This window comes from Apostichopus japonicus, chromosome 22 (assembly GCF_037975245.1).
Source record: "Apostichopus japonicus isolate 1M-3 chromosome 22, ASM3797524v1, whole genome shotgun sequence".
NCBI lineage: Eukaryota > Metazoa > Echinodermata > Holothuroidea > Aspidochirotida > Stichopodidae > Apostichopus > Apostichopus japonicus.
Window position 1 is genome coordinate 3,726,054 of NC_092582.1, and position 21,007 is coordinate 3,747,060.

At 35.6% G+C, this 21,007-nt stretch overlaps 1 protein-coding gene across 3 annotated transcripts in view; it reads right to left on the reverse strand.

Moving 5' to 3' along the window:
- Positions 1-4,923: 4,923 nt before the first annotated feature.
- The window catches only part of LOC139963385 (nuclear receptor subfamily 5 group A member 2-like), a 52,497-nt gene continuing 36,413 nt past the window's right edge, over positions 4,924-21,007 (reverse strand). For all 3 annotated transcript variants that reach the window (XM_071964082.1, XM_071964083.1, XM_071964084.1), the window contains 2 exons: positions 17,644-17,899; positions 4,924-11,634 (listed from right to left, as the gene is read on the reverse strand). In XM_071964082.1, coding sequence (XP_071820183.1) covers positions 11,384-11,634; positions 17,644-17,899 — 507 coding nt within the window. In that variant the 3' untranslated portion in view covers positions 4,924-11,383. The remainder of the gene's footprint in view (positions 11,635-17,643; positions 17,900-21,007) is intronic.

A 21,007-nucleotide genomic window follows, 5' to 3' on the forward strand; every position in this document is an offset into this window, starting at 1 on the left:
CAACGGTCTTTAAGAACAGCCGGTAATTTATTGTCAGCGTGGGAAGACGGAAACAGAACAGAACACGCTTTGGACATACGGTCTGAACATGTCCTATCTCGGCCTATACTCTATCTACGTCTCTCTCTCTCTCTCTCTCTCTCTATATATATATATGTATAAACGGCATGCACAGACAAATAGGCCTCTGACCATGCAAATAGGCCTGTACGTAGTTCATGTTCCCTTAGCTCGAAAGTTCCTTGCAATTGTCTGAAATCAATATAATGTTATAGTCTCCCTTTCCCAGGATTTGGAAAGGCTTAACGAACTTAAGATAACAAGAGAAAGAACTAAATAACCAGATAAGGTTATTAAAGATATTCGCGTGGATAGGGATCGCTGTATTAGATTACCACCGTTTCACCATGTGATTTATGACTATTTTCCAGACACGATTACGTAATAGTGCATCATTTGATACGGTTCAGACAACACATACATGTGTAGTCAATGTACGTCAACACGAAGTAACTGTAGTGAAACTAATACATGTATGTTAAAAACTTATACCTGCAAAATAATTCATCCAAGGCTCGTACAGTTTCATTAAAGGAACACGATGCGCTTGAATCGCGACGGGTAAAAATATAATCAGATGAAGAAGACTCGCAATTGATACGATATTATATGATATTGTATGATATCATACGTATATATCGATGTGTGTATTTTAGATCCTCCTGCAAGCAGGAATTCGCGAAGAAGCCTCATTGGCTTATGAAAGCCGCAAGCTGACCGAAGTCAGTTTCTTAGATTCATATTTAACGTCCATGATTATGAATTGTCAACAACTCTGTAACTGGACGACATACATTAATCTTGGAGCGACTCGAACCGGGCCCTTATGATTGGAAGGTACCAGCTTTAACCACTGAGCTAACACTCCATAATAAAATATGATATGATTCAATACGATATGATATGTTAAGCTATGATATCATATGATACAATGTGACACTGCATGACACGTTGCGATACCTTACGATTACATATTATATCATACATTGTCATTAATACTGCTCTCATATTTGTTCAAGCTATATATTTCTAAATCTTTACAAAACTATTTTTCATAAGGGTTAATTTGGACAATTTCATTGAGGAAATATTTGATGGTAACCTTTAAGTGATTTATTTTAGAGTGAAAGGGAAGATTTTTAACCATCATTCGCTTTATTTTTTTCATAGATATTTTGGGTAATGCTATATGAATGACCTACAAGAACAAGATATAAGCAGTTCTATATGTTTAGAACTAAGCTAAAATAAGGCAAACAAAAACATTGAAATCATGTGAAACAACGTTAAACTATTAGTTCAGGAACCTTGGCGAATACCCAAGTCCCCTAAATATAAAAAAAAATATCATAAAAATATCTAAAAAATACAGCCACTGGAATATCGCTTTAACACTTCAGTATAATATCGAGAATTGATTATTCAAAAAGTTGTATTTCATGTTTGTAAAACGATTGATGGCAAATACACTCTCGATCGCATCTGTTTTGTTTTTTGTTTCTCGCTGCAAAGGAAATATTAATTATTTATTATAAATTAATTATTGTTTGTTAAGATGGTAGGCGTTGTAGTGCGGCATAGAGTCGATATATATATAGGGTCTGCTCTTTAATTGAATAGATTGTATATAGCTATATACAAGTAACAGACCAAAAACAAAACCACCGAAATGTCTGCATCCATGATAACTTAGGTGGGACAACTCGAATACCCGAAAGCAAGTTGGAAAATGGAGAGATTTAATTTCCTAAAATTTCGTAACTTTATTAATTGTATCTGGCAACAATAGAGAGTGGATGACATCACTAAGGCATACACGGATCGTTGCATGTTATGCATTATCATCCATTGCAAGTGCCAAGAATTCATTTTAAAAGCTATAAATTTAAGTTCGTTTTGCGTTATCTTTCTCATTAAGATCAATTTTGCTCACACTCATTTGACTATTACTGTTAATTAAACATGTCATAAATCATATATATTTTTTTCATACAGCGCTTATTTTGGTATTAGGTTTGCTTGAGTTTCAGTCCTATTAATATCATCGATTATTTTCTGGAGCGATATTGGTGCACTTAAGGTGACTTTGTCCCGAAATTTAATTTAAATATGTTGTGGACTGTAAAAAGAAACATTGCTAAATATCAACCCGATTACTATTTGTAGAATACTTGAATTTTTGAAAAATGACCCTTTAAACATATGTGGATCTTCAATGAAATTGGCTGGACAACTAAGTCTAACATATAGACCATGATAGGTCTGTCAGTTCTTCAGATGCAACACAAACCTCAACGAGAAAACAAGTCTTGAGATTGCGTTACAAATTTGTCAAATTCATACAGCGTTCGATGTCATTCGATTATATTATCTGTTTATTACATATAGGATACAAAGAACCGTGAGTTTTTGCTTATAGTTAATATAATTTATTAACAAATGGATTAAAAGAAAACATTTAAGCCTACACGAAGGAGCCGACATTATAATCGACTTGGCCTTCATGTAACATATGAAAAGATGTAAGAAAAAAAAAGTAACTATAATTTTTTTAAATAATAATAGAACTCCTTTCTAAAAGCCAAAATTCTGCATAGAGTTATGCTTTAGCAGTAAGGCGGAATCAGCGTCGTCGATGGCCTAGTTAAAACCCCGATAAAAAAATATATATCACCGTTCCCTATATGGAATTCTTCAATGTCTCTGAATTTTATTATGAAAATATGAATAAATTATTATTGATACCATATTTCAACGGCCCCCATACTTCACCCAGGGTTCCGGGGCCTGTACCCCCACCCCCTCTCGTCAGGCCTGTGTGTAATAATCATCAGGTTGTGACCGAATTCACATCGGACTTCAAGCCCTAGGCTCTGTAAACAATCCCGAATATCTGCGCGGTAGGATTTCTTTGAGATGAACAGCTCCCCCTTCATTCAATTCTATGAATATTTTCCCCCGTTTTGACAAAATGCAATGCAAACGTATGTTATTAACGTAACTTAACGTTGGTATAGATCGACAAAGTATCGAAAATGATGGGAAAGGAAAATTCGGGTTTTACTCTTTTTTTTTAAGCTGACGATCTGACCACGACGATGGTATTTGTATATTGTGCAGTATTATACCAATCCTTGAAAGAACACATATTGCTACATCATATTGCAATTTACCACTGAGATTTGACCTCGAAAAATAAATAAATTGATAAATAAAAAAATAAACAAAATAAATAAATAAGTATAAATAAGAATTATAATAGTAAATAAAAAGTCAATAATTCACAGCCACCTTAAATGAACCCCAAATCATGGTGTTCGATTTACTGATTGAGCAAATAAATCCGTGAAAAATGGCATTAATAGACATTTCATGTCAAAACACGCTATTATATATCTTTTTAAGTATTGTACCTCTTTGTGTTCATCGTCAATAGACGCGAGAGAGGGGCCTCCTGCCTCACCGATCTTAATCTCTTTAAAATCTTCAACAGCACGATAAACGTTCAACTATACACAGTGTACACAATGTCAGGGGGAAGTAAACCCCGTTATTCCTTTAATTTTTTCCCCAGTAAAATTATTCAGTATAGGTTACAAGCTTGCGTTGAATATCATAGTCTGTTATGAAGTCGATAAAAATCAGAAGAACAGGATTCTTGTAGGAATATTAAGTAAGATTTATACGTAATACGTGAAACCACATATATAGGCAAAAATGGAGAATCTTCATTTTATGAATATATATACAAAAGAAAAATTACCTAAGAAAGTTAAAGCCGTTGAACACTTATATAGGTAATGCTGCTGTTTAGGGCAATGTTCTCCTTGCCCCTTCCTTCTTTGTTAGCCGGGTACCATGAAGTAAAGACGCGATGCATCCGTGGAAGTAAAGTGTAGCAAAAAGGGCTTACGCACGTGTAGGTATGTGTATGAACAGAGATGAGGGCTTATAGAACAACTATAATGTACATCTGTTTTACCAGTGATCTATCTCCGAATAGCAGCTTCCTGGTCTAGTATTATACGTATGTGTTTTTTATCATTCTTTTATATGTATGTTTTTTTAGATCCTCCTGGAACTCGCGAAGAAGCCATCATTGGCTTATCAAAGAGGCAAGCTGACCGAAATCAGTCTCTTAGATTCATATTTAACGTCCGTGATTATGAATTGTCAACAACTCTGTATCTGGACGACGTACATTAATCTTGGAATGACTCGAACCAGGGACCTTATGCTTGGAAGGCACCAGCGCTAACCACTGAGCTAACACTCCAAAACCTTCCCCATCCCTTAAGGATATAACCTTCCCCACCCCCTTTGGTATCCTTTCTTCCTGGTGTGAAGTGCGAGTACGCACAAATGTTGTATATCTTCTATTCCAGAAGGTGGAGGGATTGTGAGGGGGGGGGGGGGGGGAGGGAGGGTTGGGAGTAGGCGGGCGGAATAGTCTCATATGGAGCAACATTCAAATCCTGGAGACAAAATGTTTTCAGTACAAGTCGGAGTACATTTGCATGTTAACTACACATATTCTGGATGTTGAGGGTCGAACAATACTTTCCTATTTACAACACATTCTTCTTCATCCTTCTATTTATCTTTGACAATTGCCAAGGAAAGGCCTGTTTATTTTGGAAAATTATTAAATTTCAATATTTTCATATTATATCCAGATCTTATCAATAATAGGTAGCATGGGTGTGTGTATGTATGTGTGCATGTGTGTGTGCGTGTATGTGTGTATGTATGTATGTATGTTGAATGGCGTGGAAGTGGCTTTTCAGTGCTTTGTCATTAAGCTCTTCGAATAATTTCTTAGAGAGATAAAAAACACAAAGAGAACAACAAACAAGTAATCGGTAATTTATCATGGGCTTTTAAAATTTATTTTTACTTCCATAATGTTATGGAATAGTTCAGCTTAAAACTGCAGAAGGTTAAATGACGCGTACACAAATACTTTATCCAGAAGAAATGAAAAATAAATGGGAACAAAAAAGACCCCCCTCCCCCACAAAAATCCTCTTAAACACTATTGCATACACACTATATGTAAATATATATATATGTATATATATATATGTATATGTATATATATATATATATATGTATATATATATATATTTATATATATGTATTGTTTGCAATGCAAACACACACTCACTATCCGAGTTATTCACAAAGTCAAACAGACAGTTTCATATCACTTAAACAGCGCCACAGCTGCACTCAGAATTATGTATGGTACGGACTTACTCGAGACAACACATACCATTCATTGGGAAATCATTATGAAAATGATTAAGTTAGACATAAAACTTGTTGTAAAAACCACGCCATGAAATTTGAAAAGACAAATAGGTTGTTATGAAGCGAGGTGTTAAATGAAAAGATAGGGGATGTTGAGGTGAAAATTATCTACAAATTACTTTATATGCAAAGCTGGTGAAGCACACACATACCTGAACGTTATGTCCATACAAGCGTCATACATGTCGTAAAGTCATAACACCGGGCCAAAGCAAATAATATTATTTGTTATTACAATTAACTATACCAATATATATACCCACGCCGATTTTTATTTTTGTCGGATGGTAAAAATGTTATGGGGAATGTGCTATTTAGGAGTTTCAAAACCAATGAATTCTCAGTAAAGTATAAAAGCCTTCTGTAATCAGGAACAAATCTTGCGTCTTATAGAAAAATACTGTAACACCAAAAAAACAAAATCACTGAGCTTAAAGTGTAATTACCCACGATGAAAAAAATCAAAAAAATCAAAAGATATCATCGGACACTATTTAAAAATATTTCTTAGTAAGTAATCTTGATTCTAACAACCCTGTAATATTGGTTTATGAAGTAAAACTATTTTCATCATTTTTTTTTTTACAGAAATGAAATATGAAGAAAGGATAAACAACACCCAATGTCGAGTTTACTTGTAATATACAAACAAAGTAAGAACTTGTTAATGAAGAAAACCAGTGCGAACAGCTTAGGCTAGTCTATAGTAAAATTCTGCTAGATTTTCTTGGTATGATCTTGTTCAAGGTTCCATTTAAAATAGGAAACATTCATTTACTTGTGGCAGGGATATGTGAATCGATTCCTTACATTAATTAATTGGGTGTGACGTCACCAATGGCGTACATCATTTTGAATGAGAGTGATTTGCTAATCAATTCATTCCGTCACTGTTTGTGACGTTAAGGGTAGAACAGAAGAAGCGACTGATCAAATTCTACTTGATTCAGGTAAAATTTAAAAAAAAAATATTCAAAATGTTGTCCATTTTCGTATACAGCATTTGAAGTTTGACGTTCTGGTCTTTTCCTGTTTTCAACTTACTTTTTTAAGCAACTCGAGTTATAGAAATACTGTTCAAATTGACTCGAACATTTGAAACGTGAAAGTAAGTGTAAGGCTGCTGTAATTGCCCAAACGTACCGTAATTCTGGAAATCCAGTTATGGATGATAAAAATATGGAATATTTTAAAGTGACGATCCATATTTTTTTTTTTGAAAAATTCGCCAAAGACTCTCTGAACGATGGCCTCCAATTACTGGCAAGATAGATGAAACAAATTTTCTTTTAAATGTGAAGTACAAAAAACAAACACACATTAAAAGTAAATAAATATTATGCGTCAGAAGGACTCGGGAGTAGAAAAAAAACAAGAATTAAAAAGTTGGGAATTTGCGAAAGAAGTTGATCATTTAAAAGAAATGTTAGGAATATTTTTGTGTCCAGTATGGTTCATGTGTTCTTCTTCAAATGTTAGATACAATTATCAATTTAATTACGCTATGTGACAGGGATTTTGTTCACCTTTAGGGACTCAAATTTTGCATTATCTGTAAACACGAAATTTCTATAAGGTTTAAATATGGTATAAAAATTTATCAGATTAAATGAATCATATAGGCTCTTCATATGTGTGTATTTGTCTTAACAATTAAAAAACAAAGCCGCTTACATTTAAAAAGTCACCACACTTTTCCGATTTGCTAGGAAAATTGGTAAGTCCTTTCGTAAGTACTTTCAAAATGACTATTATACTCCTCAAATATTTTAGTTACCCAACTTCAGAAGACTCAGATTTTGAACGTCATGAAATTTTCTTCTGAAGGACAATTTTATTCTGGGTTTACAAGACGTTTAATACTGTTGAGAAGCCACGGTTGGTCTAACTAGCATATTTGGGGTGGGGGTGGTAAGGGGAAGGGAAAGAGGGTGAGACAATGTTAATTAATATGAATGCTATTGGAGGTTACTTAATTAAAAACTTATCTACATCTTAAAACCCTGATTATTCCGTGAATGATGTAAAAATTCCTTGTGTTGTAAAATATTTACACGCACAAAAGACATTTTTCCATTTTTCGCCATTGAAATAGTAACATGTTAATGTTACATACACAGTCATCGCCAATATTACTACTATACTCACAAAATATTTAAATATCTACACCTTTTTGTTGCATTCTTTCACTAATGTAATAATAAAATCGCCTTGATATATAAAAAAAAACAGAAAACAAGAAAAACAAATATGGAAATACAGGACAGATATTCGTTAAAAGTTAAGAAATAATTTGTGCGACTGTTTTTACCAGGCTACAGAAAATGGTTAGAAGAAAGAAAAAAAAAACAACTTTTGACACTCATTTCTGAACGATACAGAGACACATTAGGAACATATAATGCTACGATAATGAACGGTATGATAATCTTGAAGAAGGACAAAAAGCAAAAAAACAAAAAGAAAACGACTCGCGCCATGTTTACTATAACAGTGTAAATTTTGACAAATTAAATGACGTCATAAGTTTCTCTATAATTCGTTAGAAGATATATAAAGATAACAGTGCATGCAAAACATACTGCAAGAGCGAAGCCATCCAGATGAAACTTTTGAAACACTCGATTCATAAAGCTCAAGATTTTTTTTTTTTAGAGAGACGTATGTGTGAACCACACAAGAAACTGTCAATCTTGATGCACACAGTTAAGTATTGACATGCGCAGATAATAAAGCACGTGATCGTATCTCTTGATTGCAAAATGCATTCTTTAACTAGCCTATGGTGGCCTAGAAGGGACATGAGATATGAGAATATATTTCGACGTTTTCATCTCAAAATGTCGACTTTAAATTTGTCTTTTTTTTCATTCGATTTCTCAAAGTCCCTCCTCTATCGTCATCGTGCAAAAATCTTGAGTGAAAATTAACAATATTTAAGGATGCTCAAAATTTTCGGACTTTTACCAACCGACATGAATGTGAAAAATTCATTTATGTAATATGAAATGTGCATATGAACTGAGGTCAAAAGTGAATACTAACACATAGATATGTTTTTTCATTTTTTTGTCCTTTCTTTAACTGTAATTTAAGACTTAAAAAAAAAAATTGGAGATTTTTTTCTTTCTAAAAATGCGACGTATAAAATGCTGTAATTAAGAAGCTGCCTGGTTTATCTGAAAGTATCCTGATTTAGCAGAATTTTCTTGAAAATAATCCAATAAAATGATGATGATGAAATACTATAAGAACAAAGATATAGGCATTTCGAAATGTACAAAAAAAAAATTGACCCTGTACAAAATGTCACACACGTAAAAATCTTAGGGTGTTTGCAAATCAAGACCTATATTGACCTTGAATGAACTACTATATAATGTATACAACTGTGGGATGATTTGATTAGAAATCGATTAGTTTGACCCCATACTATGACAAACTGAATCTAAAAGTGGTAAAATAGATTATACCCTGTTTGTGTACTTTTCATCTAAAAATCTAGACAGTTTTTAACGCGAATACGAAGTCATAATTGAAAGCCACATTATTCTAAAGATCTAGCCTGCATGGTATAACAACCCCAAAATTTAAAAAAAATAAGAAGAAAAAGAGCACATGATTGTTCCAAAAAATCCCATAATATAGCCATTCAGAAATTGTAAAGGCAAGCCTACACATTAAACGAAAAGAAAATGTAAAAGAAAAATGTTAGAAAGGAAGTGTTGTTTTGTTATATTATAATCGCCGTTGTGTGAATGGGTACATACAAAAGAAATATTCGCCTCTAAGTTTTTGCCGTGGTATATTCCAGACTATACGGGCGACATGGGTTAACTTATGGAACTAAAGATTACAAGTGTCCTTGTATTCGTCAGTGATCTGTGAAATACAAAACCCTTGCTCCATTACAAAGAATTTCGAAATGTTCCATACAGTTGAGTCGAGTTCGATACCATTTTCAAACTATATTCATACATGGATATTCCTACTGTAGATTAAACAAGTGAGATGTTCAAGTTCTCCATTTGCAGCACCCCTGTTTCATCTTTTGTATGGTTTCAAATATTCATGGTTTGTTCTAATTACTTTTAGGTGACCCGGTAAGAACATGTGACAAATAGCCACACGACAAAACTACCCCCCCCCCCCTTCGGATTATTTTATTTATCTTTCGTTGCTTTCGAATTAATTATGAGAAAAACTTTTGACAGTATATGGGAAGAAGGGAAGCGAAAAAGGTGACAACCTATATTTAGAATTATGGCGGTTGCTATGAATATTCATTAGAAGAGCAGAATCGGGTCATTTTGAATAATTTAATCAAAACAAAAGAAAGTATCTTCTTTTCATTACTATTCAATTATCGAATGCTAAGTGCAAAACTTAACCGAACCATGTAGAATATTCAAGTTTTGTACTTCTTTTTGTGTCATCCAGGCTATTTGTAAGTCAAGCTGAAATTTAAATTCTTATACTCCTGTATGTGAATGTAACTAGAGCCAACTAATCAGTACCGTACTTGTTTTAAAACGGTTAAAAAACAACCTGTTGCCCTCTTCCATCAGACACAAGAGCCACGCTCGCAACAAGGTTATGTTTTTGTCCAGTGACAGGATGAAAACAAAATGTCAACTTGGTGCTCCAACTGATGACACAAAAAATCTCTTGATTAAAGCGTCCCTTGTGATAGACGAGTCTTGAACTTGAAAGCGCCCTCTAAATAATGGATTTTAAATAGCGCTATGAAGAGTCACGGATGCAATAAACTCATCTTAAAAGGGCGCCTCTACAAATGAGTATTTCTTGGCTTCGATTACCCTTGCCCACTTGAAACACTCAAAATCGTATGTCTGTTATATGCTGTAACAAATAGCGACCGACACAAAGCAACAAAATATGGCTAGAAATCTTTCATTTTATCACAATTTTAAAAATTTCTCATCTCAATCACTGAGGAATATAGGATATTTTACGTTTATTGCACACCTGTTACGACGTTACACCTTTCAGATCATCTCCCTTTCTTTTCCATGCAGAGCTTCCCCGACACAAACCTCCCCCACCCCCCCCCCCACCCTCACCTAACCACTCATTCGTTCTGTAGCTGCGTAATTGACGGTCATAACTGAAACATTATGAATGAATGTAAAAGCCTGGTATATAGTACTAATGAGATAGAACTTGCCACGTTCCTCAAGTCGAATAAACGACCATTTTGGGTTTTATAAATGTGTCATTTTTAAAACTTAAAAATACACTAAAATTTCACAATTCCAAGTTTTATTGTAGAACTAAGATATCCAGAGAAAAGAATAATTCATTAGGAAACGACTGGAAGAAGACTACAACGTAATCTAAAGGTCTTTGGCGTTCGTGTTATTCTACCACCTTGTGCAATGTAAAATATAACAAATTCAGAATTTCTACACGTAAAAAAAAAAGAAAAAAGAAAAAAACACTCTAAACTCTGGCAGATTTCAATTACTTGAATCTGGTAACCCTTAAAAAGTCCCAACTATACAATGAAACAAAACATGTTCATACATTATCGCTTGATGCAAAGCAACCATCCCAAAGGTCCGAAAAATGTCTTTGGATAAGCGTTTGAATTTCTGCTCCCACCGTGTGATGACAACGGACAGAAAAATGATGCAATTCCTTTCATAAAAATCTCTTCTTTGGCTTTTCGAGTTAGTTTTTCATTTTTTTAAATGGCGAATGTCACCCGCTGCATGGCACATCTCGAATTTAAACCATCTTTTTCGTATAGGCCTAGGCTATTTATAAAACCACGGAAACTCATTTATATTCACGTCGGTTGGAATAGCCACACACGATGCACACTTTTCGAAGCCATATTCTCAGTCCTTCATTTTCTTGGATGATGGTACTGGTAATCCTCCACATTGCACTGAAGGTGATGGTCTTGGTTGGCCATTGACAACAAGCCTTGTGCTCAAATATCCTTCTCTCGGCTGCACACAAAAATACCCCCGTTAAGGTGATTTTACTTACGTTTACTGTGCAACATCTCCATTAAAAGACTGTTAAAGGGTACATCCCCGCTCAGATGCTTGTAGTAAAGGTATTCCTCCGCTCGCTGGCAAATTTGCCGTATCTCAGGCAGAAGTCTAACAAGATGGTTGAATTTGTCACCGATTTCTGGATACGCCGAAAGAGTGTAGTCCACTAGCGCGCCGCTTATTTGCTCCTGGCAGTTGTCTATAATATGCTTGTCCTGCAATCCCGACAGATCAGCTGGGGAGAAAAAAATAAGTATATACAATTTGAAGAACGCTTATAACGTTTAGTAACTTAAGCTCAACAAATGGTGTTCAATACACAATCAATAATACAAGCAATATATTCGGGCAAAGTGTATGTCAGCCGAAATCATAAGTTTCACATAGGTACTTTTATTTTTAAAGAAAAATCACCCAGGAAAGAACCTGGGCACGAAAAATCAAACAACCGAACGACTGATCCGCCGCTCTCAACCCCAGTCCCCTTGCATCGAGACTGTGACTGTGTGATCATCGTCAGGTGTGTATCAAGATTCCCCTAAAAGGAGAATATAGTGCTACACATGATCTTAGCCAAAAGTCATATAGTAGGTAAATACAGACGCTCGTTATGTCTCTAAGCTCGAACAACATATAAACGTAACTTAGCAACACCTTTTGATGCTTTCAAACTTGGTATACAAAATGTTTATTATCCATATACATGACGGCTGGCAGTTTTGAGGTGTTACGGCTTTAGTGCGCATGCGCGCCACACTAATGTTAATTTTAAATTAATTTTGCGAAACACTCCGACCTGCTCCCCGGACTAAGGTATTGCTTATAATTTCTGAGTTTAGTCTTCGACACATCGCTACTGGAGATGGTTGAGGGCTGAAGGGAGGGTGTCGGTTTGCCCATGAGAATAAAAATTATGGCTTTATGGGACTCCATAATCGAGCAATTCGGCCTATTTTTCTTCTTCTGTATTCAACCTCTCCATCCTTAAGAGTTGTAAAATGATGCATTATTTGTAATAACTTGTCTTTCACGTAAATCGACCGCTAAAAGTGTTTTCTTTTGTTACTCATTTGTAGATTGTCTAAATATGAAAACTTCACCTGGGTAATGATTTTGTTTAACGTCGACTATAGAGTATAACGTGTGTAGGAAATAGTTTAATTAGTGTTGTTTCCAGGCTCTTTACTAAACGTACAAACACTATCAAGGTCTAAAACCTTATCAATCGATTGAATAACTTTCCAATCACGTATAGCGAAAGTTGACAAAACAAAAAATCACCTTCGCTATATTCATAAACGAATAAGATTATTGCTTACACATGTGTCGATAGAAGGCTGATATTGTAGTATGTGCAGGGGCGACAATGGGCAAGCAAGTGTTCTATTTTACAGCGAACATAAGGTGGTACTATAGGCCTAAATTATACGTGGTGACCAGAAAAAGCGTGTTGTTATATGCGAGGAACATATACACGGCTTGTTATCATGCGGTCACAGTGTGAAAATCCCAATATTTTTGTATTGAGAAACACTGCATATGGCATGGCATTCATAATAAGATAGTATTGTGTTATTACATTATGTGATAAGCATAATATTATAATGGTATCGTGTTAGGCTTTATTAAGTGGTAATGATATTATGTTAGTGTTGTATTATTTTATGTGGCAATCTTTTTATGCTGGTTTTGTGATATATTACGTAACGACCATCGGCTGCTATTGTTTTATGTGAAACGATAACAAGGTGATATTATGTTATATGACTCTGTGGCAATCGTATATGGTATTGTCTTACGCTATGTATAGCGATAAAATTGTATACTGGTATTATATGTGGCGATTATAATGTTGTTTTACATAATAAGGTGATCTTAGGCCGATCTTGTGTCAATTGTACATGGCGATCATAGCCTTTAATGTGCGGTTAATATTTACATACAAATTCCCTAATAACGGTACATATAGCATTAATAAAACTTCTATGGCCTTTTCTTCCAAACGATGTCTCAATAAAAACATGAATTTTCCTTGAATGCTCTGAAATACTCTTAATTTTGGTCAGTTAGCTTTCAAAAAGAACGCAAGTATACACCGAACCACAATTATTTCACATGTATACATAACTTGATACCAAATATTCATGGTTCTTCTACCAATTCGTTTAAATTCATCCACAAAACTATATCAAAAAGTTTCTTTTAATTTTCTTGTTCTTTGCGCTATGCGATCATCTCCGAGTTTCCCATTCATTAGCTGCTGTTGGCGGGTTAGCTTCGGCAATTGCTACCTCAACCATACCGTTTAATAAAAGGCCAAGCCAGTTGGTATCTGAGACTGTCGAAGCGGCGGCTGAAGCTTCGCGAGGTTGGGAGTAAATTAATCCCGGAGCAGACTATACAGGAACGGGAATCGTGATGAGAACCCATGTGGAAATAATTATTATCAACAGTAAAGAATAACAAATGTTGTTGCGAACCAAATCGTGCATAGCCAAACGACCATCTCGGCCTTCATCCAAGGTCAAGTTAACCAGCAATGGCGTGCAAAGAATCTAAACAGAGCATGCATGCCGTGACGGGGTATAGAAACGCGCATGATAGGGCAAAAAAAAAGAAAAAGTAAGAAGAGATATTGAAGATTATAGTAATAATATACCACCACTATATAATACTGCAGTATACTACTATACGGTGTCGAATTTCTTTCTTGTATGAGGATGACGCCACCTAATTAATATTCATAAAGCTTCTCCACCAATGACGGGCGTTTCAAAGTGGTGTCATATCGATAACTAATTGCCACAAGCACTTGAGCGAGTTGAAAAGACATGATACATCTTTTAATGATCATATACATCTCCGGTGGTGTTTTTTTTTTTATATATAGACGTTATATAAGGCAGGTCCTACATATGGTATGACGCTAATGGGATATTCATCAATAACATGCATTGGGTTATTTCAAGCATAAATTCTGTTACACGTGATATAAATGAACCATCAAATCTATATACTGCAACAACTATAACAGTTGGTTTATTTTCTCATTTTACATTTACATATCCACATATATCTCTGCCAAATATAATTCGTGCCCAGGCCTCTATATTGGTTGATATTTCTTGAACCAAAATATTTGATGTGGCATCGCTGGTGGGCTTTTTGTCTAAGATCATGTGTAGTATATAATATCTATTCCCTTTTCCAAGTGACTCGCGATACACATTTGGCATAACGTCACAATCCTGCGGTTACAGTTCTCTTAGAAGTGGAACAAGCTGCTTGGTTTTCGTGCCCAGTCTGTATCTTGATGGGGTGACTTTTCTTAAAAAAAAGATTATTTTGTGGGAAAGAAACATCACACATAAAGATCTAATTTCGATGTCTCTAATTTTCTAGGTCATTATCTCTCCGAAATTTGTCAACAAATATACTATCGAGGAAAAGGAAAACGATAAGAAAGTGGGTAGCCATGCACTTGGTAGGACTAAAGTTAACTCAAAATCTTTCGTATTGTTGCTACGATTCTCCTAACAGATTAATGTCCTTTTCAGTTGTTGTATAAACAGTGATGAGAAGGTAACGAAAGAAACATGTAAACTTTTCAAACTGTCAAGTTTCGAAGACAAGATAACCAAACATGTTTAACCCGAAGAGCTTGTACTTGAAAGAAAGCTAAGATAACTGGACGTACTTCAACAAGCCCATCAGTGACGCTAGTAACTATATTGAATTTCAGAAGGGAAAAACAAACTAAAACCGAGGCATTTATATGAATTATTTTGACCTTTTACCCTCTCTGTATTGGAGGAGAAGCTAACATGACTAGCATCATTGGTCAATGTAGCAGAAAAGATGCTAATTGGGAGGAACAAATTAGAAAGAATGAAAAAAAGCTAAGAGGAATTTTAGTCCATTTCGGAGATATAACCAATTATAATGTTCCTTCCCACACTGGATCAAGTATAGGTCTAAATATGAGCTCACCGAGCCTCATATGCTCATTTTTCAATAATTTTCAACAATTTTGCAACAGTTGTTATTCTATATTTTATATCAATGCTTATTTTCTAAACCGAAAATGGATTTGGCAAATGCTGATTTAAATCGTGAAATATAGACTGGCATTGGTCTCAGTGCCACCACTGTTTACATTTACCTTGAAAATATCGGACAGAGAAACAACGTGAAAAATTAATGGATTCACCATAATTTATTACACATTAACACAAAGGCAGCCAGCCCCCCTGACACGACATTTAACAACTCCAAAATTGGAGCAAAACTTTTTCGTAGATAATTGGAGACCTTGTTAAGATCCAAGACCACCACCCCCCCCCCATTATAAGATAAGCATAATGGTTCGCTCTGTATCTATACTAAACTTTACTTCAGCCTTTTTGCTTTGACCATTTTTTTCCCCCAACCCTCCGATTAGTTTGATAGTTGATACAAAATGAGATTGGAACTGATCACATGGACAGACAGACACAGAATCTCACATAATTTCCACCACGTGAAGTTTTTTAAATTTAATACAATCCTCAACGTTTCGTCGGCAAGGCCAGACACTTGCAAACTATAGGGTTAATCACATGCATCTATAAAAACTTTGGAAAACTGCAAAATTGTCGACAGTTATTATTTGACATAAAACTTGTTGACTTGTCTAGATAATGGACATTTTATTATTGACCACAAATCAAGCCCTCCCCCCTTTGAGAAGCTTGCTCATATAGGTGTGTGTGCGTGTGGGGGGGGGGTGCTTGTATTCAAAATTATGCTATGTTTTGCAACTTTTGAAATAACATTGATGAATTTCAACTTAATTAGGTTGTACCACAAATACCCGTTGTGTATTGATATATTGTACACTATTCAATAGTTTTTGTAATATGTTGTCTGTCGATGATGGCGAATGGGGGGGGGGGGGCAGGGGGTGGAGGGATGAGATCCCATTGATTTTATCCTGCGCGAGGGAATGGGAGGGGCTAAATCCCACCCAGAAGTATGCGTGGGAGTGCCCCTGTCAATTCCCGTATGTCTTTAAACATGTTGCCGGCCATTATCGATAAAGTTAGAACCATATGGCAGAGCAGATAATAAGTCATTTCATTCTTGTTAGACCATATCAGAGCGGAAACACCTGTAAATAAGTACTACGCATATTTGGCAGGAAAACGTACGAAGCTCAATTAACTGCGTTTAGTGTTTCTTCTTTGTTTCTGACTTTTTCGTCCAAGATTGATTAATTCCTTTGCTCTTTGCTGAATAAACGAATACGATATTCTAGTTGCTGGAGTGTTTTCAAGTTGTATTAATAAAAAATTAAGTCAAATTGTTTGCTTCAAGTAGGCCCCTGTTTTCTTGTGCTGCCCTACCAACACCTTAGCTTTATGTATACAAATAAAGATAGGCAAACATGTTGCCAGAAGACAAGTTTAATCGATCCTTGACCAAACTCTTTGATGGCTTGACCTTGAAATTATGGAGGAAATTTACATCAGAACTTCAAATCACCAAATCGATATTGATCAGTCGTGATCTTTATCGCAATGCCGAAAAAAAATTAGGTTTGCAACCTCTTTTGTTTAATTTTTTGTTCTCCCTTCAAATGAGGGTGTTCTTATTTTGTGAAACTCTTAATGTGTTCTTCATTTTATTGTCAGTTGTTTCGTCTTCAAGGATGTTTCACGGGAAGAATGTCGCATGTTCAATGGAAATGTTGAACATTATTATGCTAGTTATAATTTCAAAGGTAATGGTTATCAATACCCTGTTGGGGGCGTCAGGAACAAATTGGCGGGCACACAATGACTGTCCGGTCTATACAATAAACTACGTTGCGTAATTCGAACTGCGCATGCGTGTGACGTAGTTCCGGGATATGTCACGCGATAAACACACATGTGATACACTTTATAATTGTCTATAAATATCTACATTTTCATGGTCTACGAAGAACTGAAGCTGCCATGACTGGTCAATATTTTCAGTACTTAGGAGAGGGATGGCTTTTACCCTATGAAAACTTGTGAATAGCTTGTTTAGCATTAAGCTGTCAAGTTAATTATATAAGTCAATCGAGCATATATGTGGCGTTTGTTTTACACCTTAAAAGCGAGATTCATGCCTATCGCATCTCACTTTGCTCATGCGCAGTTTGAATCATAAAATGTTTCATTGTGTCAAAAGGTCATGCTTGATGCGTGATGTATAGGGTTGGGTTATAAGGGCTTACCTGGATTTAGTAAGATGAGAAACTTCAAACACACGAAGTCTTTGTAATCTAGCTTGAGTTCCCTCATGCGCATAACCAAACGATTTAGCTGCTCCACCACGTCACCCATCTCCCTGAGAGGTAGCGTGTTTGGGTCGATTGTTTGTCCTGTGATGAGAAGGATGTGTTCACCATTGTAACTGGCCTGGCGATACAGGTGATCCAGCAGGAGCAATTCACTCCACGAACTCTGCAGAAGCTTCATTTGATCTTCCACCTGAAATGTTGGAGATGAATAAAAGAGAATGTGAAAACGAATTCATTGACTGATTGATTATTGATTGATAGATGAATTATCGAACCTTCAACCATCATTTTCCTTGAGTTGATATGAATACAGGTCATGACAAAACGAGACGTCGTGAAATGTGATGATTGGTAACGAAAGTATAAACCTGTTTTTTGTTATAATGATTCAACTTCTTTTGTTCTTTTTTTTATAATCAGTTATTATTCTTGGTGACAAAAAAAATTGACGTATTGTTTAGAAAATTAGATGTTCACGAATTTGCACAATACCGTCTTGTCTTTACAGAAGACCGTGACGTCACTCAAAATAATGAGGCGAACAATGAAAAAGTGCAAATTTCTTGGAAACAACTTGAGGCAATGTTGCTTTTGTTGGTGTTTGTTACATTGAGAATAAATATATGCCACTCCTTGAAAATGAATCTGGAAATGGCACGTTTGAGGAAGAGCTCATGATGGCGTCATCTCTTCGGTTCAAATATCATTGTTGTAATTGTTTCTTATATTATAATTACTAATATAAATATGAGGGCATATAACGATGAAATCTTACACCCTTTGTCCTTGTTAATTCGTAATATATATCTCTCATAACACTTTGAGATCACGTCTGCAATGTCTTAGTTTTTGCAGGCCTGCAGGGTGGCTTCTGATAAGAAACATTACTGTTGCGTTTTGATTTGAAAACATATACGGTGCATGAAACATAATATCTAACTATACAGTTTCCGAACTGAACCAGTTACTTTGAAATTAGAGGCAAAAAGAAAGTTAACCTTTATACTTGCAATGTTACAGTTCATAAAATTTGTTGGACGAAAACAATATAATTGCATTTGCTTAAATGATTAAATGATGAAGGGTCGATTTAGTTTAGAAATTTAAAAGTTTCTTTTATCCAGTTTCCAAGTAAGGAGTGGAAGCATCAGAGTATTAATACAAAACAGTTGTTGCCATGGAGAGTTGCATTTATAACATCACACCTCCTTGAGAACAAAACGTATAAACTTCACATCTATAAAGGACATCTAGAAATTAAAAGGAAATTTCACCTCTATGTTTAGATTAGGTTCCTCTTTCGAAGGCCTGAACCAAATTGACCTTCGAACTATCCTATTAATTAACTAGCTTATTTGAATATTTATAAAAAAACCATTGACATATTTTGAAAGGCATAATAAGCCATATATACATAGAATTTATCGTAGTTTGCCTTGTTATTTGTTGGCTTTCATATATACACGCCTCTCATTAATAAATTATTACGGTATGATATTAGCTCTAACATTTGAATTTTTGATGCGTTTAATTATCACCTTATATGCAGATTGCGATGCATATACCTTTATCGTTCGATATCGTTACATATTCTCTTATTTTCGACACTAATGTCTTTTTTTCCGTGCGTGTGTGTGTTTCTGTTCGTGAGAGCATAAATATCTTATAGCTTGTTTCGTCATCGGTACAAGAAATGACGAGGAACTGTTTAGGTTTACTAGCAGTTGTTGGTTATATACTTTTGCTGTAGAAGAACGGTTTAGAGGAATGGGAAGGAGGGGAGTAAGGAGGGGGGGGGAGAGAGAAAGGGTGAGAGCAAGGATTACTGCATTACGCTAAACGATACTTGTCAAAGATCTTAGTAACCGATCTTGTTGATCACAAATAATAACGGTTGGTTTTGGTTCTTCTTGTTAAGGTCTGTATTGTATACGGACCGTCTTATCTTAGTTACCAATATTGTTAAGCATGCATGGACGCTGCGTAACTTTTTGTTGTAAACACATATAGTCTCGGCCACAGGGCCCCGGCAAAAGAGCGATAAAGGAGTACAGCAGCCTAATCAATAGTGCGACAGGGATGTTCCACTTGGAGAATCTGCTGGTATAGAAACCCCGCAGTAGAGCATATAGAGCTTACACATAAATAATTAGGTAACCTTACATCAGACATTCTATTACTGGCTGTGTATTACGTAACACCGTCTAGTCAGGCGAAGGCCGTAAGAAAGAAATCGCGTGCTATTGTCTACTGAGCAAATACTAACACTACACAATTACTGCGTACAGAAAATGTGAGGGAGACCGTGTCGACTATGTTACGTCATCAATAGATTATATACCGTTATAATTGCACAGTGGTTTGTGTATGCAAGGGTTGTTATGTGTTGGACACGGGTTTTATCTTCCACCGTTGAAATACTACACACTGTTTCCGTGAAAGGAGACTATACGGTTCAGACATCGTACATAAGGGACTTCCCGAACAAACAGACAAGATATTAGATAGACTTAGATACTTATGTTTGTATGGAAGGGACTATAACTAAAGATTGGTTGAATACAACTGTTGAGCGGTTAATATAAAAAAAGGAGGAAAAATCCCGGGTTATTACTTCGGTGGAGCTACACACGTAGCCTACCTGGTATGTGGTAATTGATGTCGCAGTAGTTTCATGGTATATATGCGACGTAAATAACAAATCGCCCGATACGCTGAACTCCCCTTGAGAGAGCTTGTTATTAAAAAACGTTTATGCATGCATGGAATATGAACCAAGTCAAATTAAGGTTATTATGGGAAAGATACTACAAAAGATGAACAAGTCTATACTCGCAGTGTTAGGCTATATACAATTCGATCAAACAGCTATTCATTCAAACAATGTTTCACATGTTTTTTTTTTTTTTGGCAGGAAAGAATATCGATATATACGGTAAGATAACACGAGCTAAACCAACCACACGAATGGAAGAACAATCTAAAAACATGGTCACGGCTGAGGGAGTATAGAATGGTGTACCATGCACGCAGGGTTGGTTGTACCATCTGTTATTACCTCCATGGTTGTACAGCATCAGCACAGGGCACGTAATTTTGAGACATTATGTACATTCTGTAACATAGCGAAACGTTTCCACTAACAGCAAGTTGTTAAGAGGTCACACCGACTGGCCACCTGCAGAGGTGAGCCCACAAATAATTAACCGACTGAAAGAAATTTTTGGGCAGTAAAATCTGCAAATCTACATTTCACCCTCTTTTCTTTCTGTTTGTTTTTTCCCCCTTTTTCTTTGGC